At 54.2% G+C, this 10,281-nt stretch overlaps 1 protein-coding gene across 1 annotated transcript; it reads right to left on the bottom strand.

Annotated features, from left to right (window-relative positions):
• Positions 1–5: 5 nt before the first annotated feature.
• foxk1 (forkhead box K1) lies at positions 6–9,889 on the bottom strand. The gene is made up of 9 exons (XM_086157582.1): positions 9,237–9,889; positions 5,782–5,997; positions 3,724–3,937; positions 3,503–3,649; positions 3,233–3,426; positions 2,849–3,021; positions 2,493–2,771; positions 1,759–1,926; positions 6–1,677 (listed from the first exon to the last, which is right to left on the bottom strand). Exons 1-9 carry the CDS (start codon positions 9,680–9,682, stop codon positions 1,448–1,450), a joined length of 2,067 nt encoding a protein of 688 aa, XP_086013708.1. The 5' UTR covers positions 9,683–9,889; the 3' UTR covers positions 6–1,447.
• Positions 9,890–10,281: the final 392 nt, after the last annotated feature.

Raw genomic sequence — 10,281 nt, 5'->3', positions numbered from 1 at the left:
CGCCGTTTTTTTTTTTTTTTTTAAGTCAACGAGGATTTAATTTGTGCTACACATTTAAACAAATCACAAAAAAAAAAAAAAAAACATTTAAAAATACAGACTTTCCAGAATGTTTATGTATTGATGACAGCTGTTTTATACATATATATGCATATATATGTATATATATTTATATATATATATATATAGGAAAATATTTTTTCTGTGTTTCGAAATTAGAAAAAATACCTCCAGGACCGCCTGGTCGCCGAGAGCAGACAGAGCGGCATACAATCATGACGCTTTTTTTTTTTTTTTTTTCATTTTTCTGATAACGTGCAACAGCAATTGCGGGGAACCCGGCGTCCAGGAGGAGGAGGAGGAGGAGCTGAGGAAAGTGCGTCCGGCAGGAAGCTGCTGCTGCCGCCCACAGAGCAGAATAAAGAGATGCAGGACGTAGAGCGAGAGAGAGAGAAAAAGTGGCGAGCTGATGAAAGCCTGCGTGGTCGAGTTGTTGGTCCCGCCCTCCTTCCCCCCTCCAAGATGAAGATGCATTGCTGGCATTGTAGTGTCGCCGGTCGGCGTGGTTACAGAAGCGCTGCGTTAACATTCTAGGAAGGTAAAGCTCTCTAACGATTAAAAACAGAAGTAGAAATATCTTAAGGCTTTTTTTTTTTTTTTTTTTTTTTTTTTTTTTAAGGATTATTGTGCTAAGACAAACAAAAAACTCCTCCTCCTCTTCTTCAACCACTACTGACACCAGAGGAAGATCAAAACAATCAGTTTGTCTACATTAGGGTTAGCTCCACTTCAATCTACCCCCAACCGTCCACCGAAAAAGAAAAACCCGGGACCTTTTGTGCTTTTTTTTTTTTTTTTTTTTTGTTTGTTTTTTGTTAGTCTTTTTTTTTTTTTTTTTTTTGTTGCAGGGAAGGCACAGATGAGATGCTCCTCACGTTCAGGTCCTGGTCTCTCCAGGAGCTCCTCAGAGACGGCCCCGGGGACGCTCGCCTCGCGAAGAGGAAAAATGTAAAACGTGATCCTGTCAACTCCGATCCCAGTTTTTTGATGTTTTTTTTTTTTTTAGTTGCTGTTTTAGTTTTTCTCATCACGTCCCCTGCTTTTTAAAGCAGGAGGAGGAGTTGTGAGGTCTTTGGCCTGAGGGGCGTCGCTCCACCGTTCACATTTTTAAATAAGTAGTGCTGAAATCTTTTTTTTTTCACACGGTGTGATTGACAGGTGGGATTCCATTTAAAAAAAAAAAAAAAAAAAAAAAAAAGACCGTAGAGATGCAAAAAAATTCGAAATGTTTCTCTGCAAATTTAGAAATTTCTTAATTTTTTCAATCAAAATGCATACGTTGAAATTCCCTTGTGCCAGCGGGCCGGGCGGCTGCCGTCCTTTCGAAAAGGCGGAGCGGGTCGGGGGCGACGAGGAGGCCGTCCATCAGGTACCGAGGTGAAGGCTCCTACTTCCTAAGGTCTTGCGACGCCATGGCGACGATGACGGGCTGCTGGGATGGCGTGACCTGATGCGGGGCCGGGTCGGGGGCGCCGCCGTCCTCCTCCACCTTCGGCCGCTTGGCCTGCGGCTCGCCGGGCGGCTCGCCCTGGGCTTCGGCGCCGGGCTGCCGGCTCAGCAGCACCGGCGGGGAGCTGGAGGCCTGAGCCGCCAGGATCTGGAGAGGACTGCTCAGACCTGGACGGGAAACGGCGTCCGTAAGCGACTTGCGCTCTGCACAGAACCGTCCGGAGAAAAGCGTGGCGAAGGGATACCTACCCGAGGCGTTAGCCAGGCCGGTGGCGACGACGGCGGTGGCGTGTTTGCCGTTCTGGGTGACGGGGCGAACGGGAAGGAGGTGCAAGCCGGGCGGCAGGCCGCGGCCGTCCCCGCCCTGCACCACGCTGTCCACGGTCTGGATGACCCGGTCTCTGCCCAGCTGGGGGTCTGAGGGGGTTCAGAGATGGAGAGGTTTGAGGTTCAATAACCAATTAAAGCGACTGGGTTTTTATTCGCTGATTTCCATTCGTGGATCTACTGGCTTCTGCGTGTTTGCGAGGAGATCCCTGGTTGGACTGTCACAGGAGAGGTCTTTCTGTGTGGAGCTTCATGTTCTCCCCTGTGTCTGCGTGGGCTTCTGCAGGTTCCTCCCACAGTCCAAACACATGCAGGAGGTTCATGCAGACCCTGAATTGTCCAGATGTGTGACTGAAATGGTGAATCGTTGCATTTCTATGTGGCGTGTGACTGACGGGTGTCTCCATCTGAGGCCCTGCGACGGGTCCAGGGTGAACCGGGTTGAATCAGACCGCAGCGCTCGCTGTGTAGCCGTCCGTCACATCTGATCGCTCGAAGCGTGACTCTTCTGTTCCAACTGTTCTCCTGCACGTGAACGTCACGCATCACGCGTGTCGCATCTGTGAGCGATTGACTCTCTGAGCGCGCTCAGACGGGGCCGAACGCGGCTCCTGTGCCTTGAGATGCTGAAATAGAAAAGAGGTTAAAGGTCGTACCTCTGAGCTCGCCGCCGCTCTCTGGACCGCCGTGCAAGGGCTGCACGGCGGTGACCACCGGGGTGGCGCTGTACCCGTTGGGCGGGTTGGAGGAGGGGGGGGCGCTGGTGACCACCCGCAGCATGGTGACGGAGGGCTGGCCGGCGTTCTGGAGCAAGTGGATGGGCTGGACCTGGCCGCCGCCGGGGACCAAGGCCAGGGCTTTGCCCAGACCCGGGGGCAGCACGGCGGGGTGAGGGGGCGCCGCCATGATGACGGGTTGAGCGCTGACGGGGGATCCTGCACGCAAACGGACAAACGTGGAGTCACCCGAACGCGTGGAGGCGAGCGTCATCTGCTCGGCGCCGCCCGCTCACCTGGGGCGCTCTGGGAGTACCGGTACTCGGGCACGGAGGCCAGTTTGCTGGCCAGCTGTTCGTGGTGGTCGTGGGGGATCGGGGAGCCCTCCCTGCTCAAGCACTCGGGGGTCTGCAGGCCACTGGAGGGCGGAGACAGCAGCCCCTGGTGGGTGGGGGACGCCGGGGCGCTTCTGGAAAACACACAGACGCGTGAACTCAGCGGGGTCGCCTGCGGAGAACCTCCACCCGCCGGAGCCTTCGGCCGAGCAGGACGTCCCCCGAGAGCGGACTTACTTGGTTCTGTCCGATCGATTGACAGCCGGGGCGGCAGCGGAGAGAGGAAGAGGGGTTAACGGAGTCGAAAGCCAGGGCTTCGAACAAGCGCCGGCCGGCGCCGCCTACCTGGAGGAGAGCGGTCCGAAGGGCGTCCGGAAGCAGGCCACGCCGCGCTGCCGCCGCTTCCTGAAGGCCTGCTCCACCAGCTTGCTCTCCGACGCCGAGTCCACGCGCCAGAAGCTCCCTTTGCCCGGCTCGTCCTGGGAGCGCGCCACTTTCAGGAAGTAGCGGTTGAGCGACAGGTTGTGCCGGATGGAGTTCTGGAGGACAAACGGGACCGGGGTGAGTCCAGCTCGGACCGCCGACGGTCGTCCTGGAGGAGAGAGAAGCCCTCACCTGCCAGCCCTTGTCGGCGGTGCGGTAGTACGGGTAGTGTTTGGTGATGTGGGCGTAGATGCCGCTGAGGGTCAGCTGCTTGTCCGGGGCCGAGGAGATGGCCTGGACGATCAGCTGCGCGTAGGAATACGGCGGTTTGGACTCGTCCTGGACGGGAGGAGAGCGCCGGGTCAACGCCGCTTCGCCGTCTATCTCATAACCCGGCCAATCGGCTTCCTCACCTTGGGGCTGTCGCCGCCGCCGCCGCCAGCCAGCTCCCCTCGCTGCTCGCCGCCGCCGCCGCCGCCCCGGTGCTCAGCCACGCTGCGCCTCTGCTCCGAGACGGCCTTGGCGGCGTATTCGACGGCCAGCTGGAGGTCAGAGGTCACGTTGCGTCCGTAGCGGTATCCCGACGACCCCGCCCCCCGCGGGCTGGCAGGGCAGGAGTTGGGAACGCTAGAGGGGCAAAAGAGGCAGGATTTAAACACACTGCATCCATTACTGAGGCCTCCTCCTCGACTTCTATACATTTTTATAGAAATAAATGTGTATTTTGATATTTTTAACACTTGCATTTGCAGATTTTTATAAAATTTTGAGAAAAAAAAAATCTGATACACCGCAACAGCTGATGTTTGACATCGGGAACAACAGTAAACACCCAGACGCAGGATTCACTAAAAACACTCTTAATCATTAACCAGGTTTTATCTGCCGCTCTGTGACAACAAGGGGGAGAAAGCCCAGTAACTCATTATAACACACACACACACACACACACACACACACACACACCAACTGCTTCTGCTGGGGAAGTAAATACCAGTTTCTGGGAGAGCTCTGATTTGCCTGTGGCAACACCCAAACACACACACACGGTGTAGAGTATATGTGTGTCTGTTTTGTTTCACCGTTAAACCTCAATCTCACACGAGTGTGTTTGTGTGTGTGTGTTTCTGATTCCTGAAAGGTCACGCTGCTGTCTCGTGAGCCTGCAGTTCAGCTGACATTTCCTCCGGCGACAAAACAAGCCGCCGTCGGGACCCGGAGGGCCGAACGCCAGAGCGGCGAGGCGTTTCCGCCCCGCTGAGCGGGGAGAGGCGTCTCGTGGTGGCAAGAAGATCTGAGAGATCTGAGAAGGTGACACCACTATCTGCTCCGGAGAAGGGCACGGCTGAGCGGGGGGGGGGGTGCAGGAGGAAGCGCCGTCGCCGTGTGTTTATGTGTGGCCACGTGTGAGAGGGCTGACTAGGAGTGGTGTGTGTGTGTGTGTGTGTGTGTGTGTGTGGAGGGGGGTTGGCTGAAAAGGAAACCACGAATGGACGGAAAAGAGACCCGCAGGCAAAACAATCTCCCTGATAACCAATCATGCGCCTCAAAGCGGCAGCCATCCCATATAAGGCATGCACACACACACGCTGACATCGGCGGGGTGTGTGTGTGGTGCAGTGACGGCCGCGCACCACCGGGGGGCGCGCACGTCACCACGCCGTCCCCTTGGAACACGTGCGTTTCATCCCGATCGGTGCATCGACTCCTCATCTTCAATCTACCTTTTCCACAACGCCATCTGAACTCCAGACGCTCCAAACCTCCTCCTCGCAGGGTGGCAACGGGAAGCGAAGACCCGTTGGGTGAAGGAATCGATTGAGAAATGTTGCAAAACCTCATTGTAATCGCGGGTGTCGTGTCTCTGAACGAGTGTGCGACGCCGGCCGCGTGGCGGGCGGCACTCATGTAACTGTTTGCCTGCAGGGGTTGTGCAAGGTTTGTGCGTTTGGTGTCGCTTTGCGTTTTAAACGGCCCCCGTGGCGTTTCCGTGCATTTCAAGGGAAGAACGCACTCGGGCGGAGGAACCCGTTCCTGGAAAACCCTCCCGGTTTTTCTTTTACACCCCGACGCCCCCTCCACGCACGGCTTTTCGGACGCTGTTTTTCTTGAACGCGTCCATATCGGTGGTCCCGCACACCCGCTGAGTGATGCCCTCGGACTGAACCCCCCCTTGGCTGCGCTCCATCCACAGCCAGTTAGGTGCCTGTTACACCGACACCACTACTGCAATCAATACACATATGAGCTTCCATTACATTCACCTCGTGTGTGTGTGTGTGTGTGTGTGTGTGTGTGAGAATGAGGCTGCCGTGTGTAACTTGTCTGGCATTCAAACACGGGAGTGTTGACAACGCAACCCTGTCACCGGAGAAGAAGTGAGAAGGAATAATCGCGTCTCCAACTGAGAGCTGAAAATACGACTTCTTCATTTCGTGCGTAAATTGTCCTTGAAGGCGTCGCTCCGGTACCTGATGGTGCCGGTGGGGGACGGCAGAGGAGAGCCGAACGCCCGGATGTGCTCTTCGTGCTGCTGCATTGTGGGAATGCTGATCTTCAGGGGCGAAATGTGCGGCAGCAGCGGGCGGATGGGGGGGGAGGGCTGCTCCGTCTCTCTGTGCTCCTCAGCCTCCAGCAGGGAGAAGAACTGGATCTTGATGACCGTGCTGGGAAAACGAAACACACACCTGGATGGGGTGGGGCGTGGAAAGATAGGGGGAAAAAGAAAGTACGATTAGCGCGCTCTCTTCCAGTTGCACTCGTAAACCCATCTAAACATATTTTCGACATGAAGTCGTGTGCGGAAGTGCTGAGGTCTCATCTTACTGGAAATGCGAGCGCACCGCAACTTACTGTATATCTGCATCCTACTGCAGAGCCAAATGCCAAATGGGAAGATAAGAAGCAGAAAGTGGAAGTTCCACATCGAGTGGAAAAACTCCTCCTGACAAAAAACATTATTTGAAATGATCCTCAGCTTCTGTTGACCCCCCGACGCCCCCGTTATCGAGGCACAGATCCACCGTTCGACCGTCCGGAGAAGGTAATACACGTATCTGGCGAACGCAAACACGGCTGGAATGAATCTTCTCACACCGTCGCCGAACAAACGGGAAATGCAATCGGCTACCGAACGCGATCATCGAATCCCGTTTGGCCGTAATTGGTGTCACTGCGACCCCGCCGTGCGCGAGCGACGCGCGATTTGCAGAAGTTCCTTCAAGGCCTTGCTGATAGATCTGGTCCTGCAGCAACAATAGGAGGGGGCATTTCAGGGGGCGATTACACGGTTGAACATGTTAAAAAAACAAAAAGGTTCTGAGATATTTCAACTAAACACAAGAGTCAGCCTGGACGACCCGCCCTGCGTCAGCGGAGGACTTAAAAGTAAAAGTAAAATAAGCTCAGATTCTGGTCTCCCGGTGGAAAGAATGAAAACACCCTCGCAACTGGTGTTGTAACCGATTCAGTCAGTTACACCAGCGAATGAAAGAACAGCGGACGTTTGCGCTCTTTCTTTTTTTTTTCCCCTGTGTCACAGAGTCCGTGCAGGAAGAGCAGTAGCGAGGGGGGAACGCAGCCCGGCAGGATGAGAGGGCCTGTACGTGAAACAACAGCTTCGGCGTTCACGGCCGGATGCGGAGCTGGTGAGAGGGCGACCGCTGTTGAAAAGGGCAGTCACGATATCACATCTTGTGTTTGCTGAAGGGCACGCAAGAGACTTGGAAACGAAACAGATGATTGTTTATTGAGCTAAAAAGAGGCGAGGGTAACTGTCTATATGTGACAATTACCCGGACCGCCATCACGCCTCACTGCAGAAAACCGTGGTGGGCTTGTTAAAGGGGAGGTTAAGAAAAAAACATAAAAAGAAGTACAGTAAGTCATGAGGAAAATCTGCTGCGGACAAACCATAAATCCTGGAAGATTTGCATAGTCTGATAACAACTTCCAAAATAAAGGCAAACCCTCGAAAGAATAACAATCGCCCGGATTGGCCGAGTCGGAGTCCAGGCCTCGGTCCAAACCAGAATTTCAGGAAGGACTTGAAAGTCACAGTTTGCACCGGCGTCCCAGTGAAACCTGACTGAGCTTGTACAGTCTTGTAAAGGAAATTGGATAAAACGGTTAGTGTGCGGCCGTATCAAGCCGACACACAGCCAACCATGAAAAGATGATCACACTCCATTTAGTCAGGAGTACATTCACGGAGATCTGACGTCAGGGTGTGAATAAAGAGCGATCGTTTTGTTGTGACAGAGGTGATTCTTTGCTGAATGCTAAAAATATATTTAAATGTTCCGTTCTTTACAGTGACAGCTCTCCTTAGAAGTCTTGTGCACAAATCAAAATATGAATCGTGGCGTATTATGAGGAGTTAAAACAAAACACTTCACCATCTAGAGTGTGAATCCACACATTGTATCTAACAGTAGCTCCATGTATACTCAATATGACAGTCAGATGTTCTCATACGCATTTGTAAGGAATTAAAACACAAGAGTGAGTAATGAACACTTTTAACTTCATTGCAGTAGTAATTATTTACCTTTACCTCAAAAAAAACTTGCTTCAATGTCTGTATACTCTTTTGTGCCCTTTTGTAGATAGTAAGGAGTGCTTTCAAAAGCACTTTACACTGGATTACCTAAACACACACACACACACACACACACACACACACACACACACACACCAATAGTGGCAATGCGTTGACCGCCTAGGGGATTCAGTGTCTTGCCCAAGGACACTTTGGCACACAGACAGGAGGAGCTAGGAATCGATTTGCCAACACTCTGATTGGAAGTGTGTGCTGAGCCACAGTCGCCCAAAACAACAAATCTTTGTTTATTATGTGTTACCTTGGACCGTAACACCCACTGGGTACAACGCCTCACGAATTGGAGACAATAACAGATAGTTACAAATGCCGCTGATAAATTTGTTGAGCTAGAATATCTGCATGATTAATCAGCACTGCCTGGAGAGGCGGATTAGAATTGAGTTGGTGCTGTTGGGGAGGCCTTGGGCCTTGCAGAGCCTCTGCAGAGCCATATGGTGGACACGGCCTTGGCGAGCTCGTCTTGTGTTTACTCCATGTGGAGGGAGTCGCACCAGCTTGCACTTCCTGTTCCGACAAGCCACGCCCCCTCAAGCAGGGTCGGCAGCCAATCAGAATGCGAGGGGACGACAGCCGCCCCGCGCCCCCTCCTCCCCCTCCCCCCTGTGAGTGACACACACAAACAGTAAATACCTCCTCCATTTTAACTTTTAATTCAATTTTATCTATTTGTTTTGTTTTAAGCAGCCGCTTCTGTATTTAACCCCCGAGAGCACGACGTTTTAACCAGGAAAGTCACCCGAAGCCGCGGGGCTGAGTCAACATCCTGCTTCCCGGAAGACCCGTGTGTCATGTCGGCTTGTTTACACTCGCGTCCGCTGGACGGCGGACATTGTTGATCTGTTTGCGGGCAGCCGATGAGCGCTTAGCCGCCCGAGGTGCCTCGAAGGCGGCGTAGCAGTTTAGCCCGAAACGCCGTGGGTCTCAATACATATATATATATTTTAGCGTGTGTTTGTGCGTGTGTGTGTGGTGGGTTATTTCCGCCGCGGGGCCCGGTGACCACCGTGTCACACAGCGGTTAGCATTAGCTTCCCACCATAGCTCCAGGGAGGCACGCCGGAGCGCGTCAGCCCGGCGGAGGTGATCGCAACCCGGGGGGCCGACCGGTGACCTCCGAACCGGGGTGGGAGACAAATCGGCGCGGTAGCCTGGAGGGTTATTCGGTGGGAGACGACCCGCCGACCCGACGCCGCGGAGAGGTTAGTACGGTTAAAAGTCGGAAGGCGGTGGTGCGGCGGAAGTTGCCCGGTGGTCCGCCCGGTAAGGAGCGGGGGAAAGTGGAGCTAGCAGGCGGGGACTCACTCTCTGGGCAGCGGCAGCGGCGGCGCGCCTCTCCGCTGGAACACCCCGTCGACGAACACCCCGTTCTTCCCGAGGCACCGCAGCGAGAAGCCGCCGGCCTCGTCGAAGGTGATCTGCAAGTGCCGCCGGGAGATGAAGCTCGAATGGCCCATGTTGATGTCCACGGAGCCGTGCGACGAGTTCCGGCCTATCGTGACCGTCCTCTGGCGCATTAGGAACTCGAAGCCCCGGCCCTCGAGTCTGGCCAGGGCCCGGAGGGGCGGCGAGGCGAGGCGGATCGGACGGTTCCCGGCGTCGGGGCGGCCGTCCATCACCGGCGGCCCCAGGAAGGCGAGCGCCTGCGGGTGGTAACCGTGCGAGGTCACCGCTACCCGCACCGGGCTGCACGGCGCCGACTGCAGCGCCAGCAGGGCCCGGGCTCCGGTGTCGTCCCGGTAGTCTGCCATCTTCTTTCGGAGGGTCAACACACTCTCATACACACACACTTTTCGCACACAGAGTTGCAACGTGAGAGTTTTAGGCCGGAGCACTTGTTCACTCCGTGCCTCGTCGGAACAACATGGAGTCCCGGTCGGTGGGAAACCCGGAGCGGAGCCGCCGGGGACGGGAACCGGAGCGGAGATGCGTTCAGGGACCCCGTCACCCCCCCCCCTTCCCCTTCGCGCCACAGCCGCCGTTTTTTACACACACGGTTTATAAACAGAAAGTCGAGTCCATTTATGTTATGGATATGTGCATGCATGACGTCCGCTGGGCGTGCACAACCCCGCGTGTTTTTTTTTCATTTCCAGAACACATTATTTAAAGATACCCTCCAAATATGTAACATAGTTGGCATCGACAACAAATGGGGGGCAAGAAGTGAATGTAGTAAAATAAAACTGCGTTCAAAGTAGCCTGCAGCACTTTCAACCTCTCCTGCATGAGATTAAATCAAAGCAAGCCGCTTATTACAATTTTACCACACTTAAATGCACGTATATACTCAATATGTGTTTAATAAGTGAAATAGTAATGCATGTATAATGTGCTGAAACTGAAATTC

The sequence above is a fragment of the Fistularia commersonii genome, chromosome 12 (assembly GCF_037954325.1).
Source record: "Fistularia commersonii isolate RoL2024-O1a breed Wild chromosome 12, RoL_Fcom_v1.0, whole genome shotgun sequence".
NCBI lineage: Eukaryota > Metazoa > Chordata > Actinopteri > Syngnathiformes > Fistulariidae > Fistularia > Fistularia commersonii.
Note: the sequence above shows the minus strand (reverse complement) of the source record. Positions and strands in the feature narration are given on the sequence as shown.

What these genes read in the sequence shown, in the direction of transcription:
- foxk1 (XM_086157582.1), bottom strand. Translation starts at nt 9,682, where the DNA reads ATGGCAGACTACCGGGACGACACCGGAGCCCGGGCCCTGCTGGCGCTG. An exon ending in GCGGCGGCGACAGCCCCAAG is followed by an intron (nt 3,650 to 3,723) that starts GTGAGGAAGCCG and finishes CCTCCCGTCCAG; the next exon opens with GACGAGTCCAAACCGCCGTA. An exon ending in GTACTCCCAGAGCGCCCCAG is followed by an intron (nt 2,772 to 2,848) that starts GTGAGCGGGCGG and finishes GTTTGCGTGCAG; the next exon opens with GATCCCCCGTCAGCGCTCAA.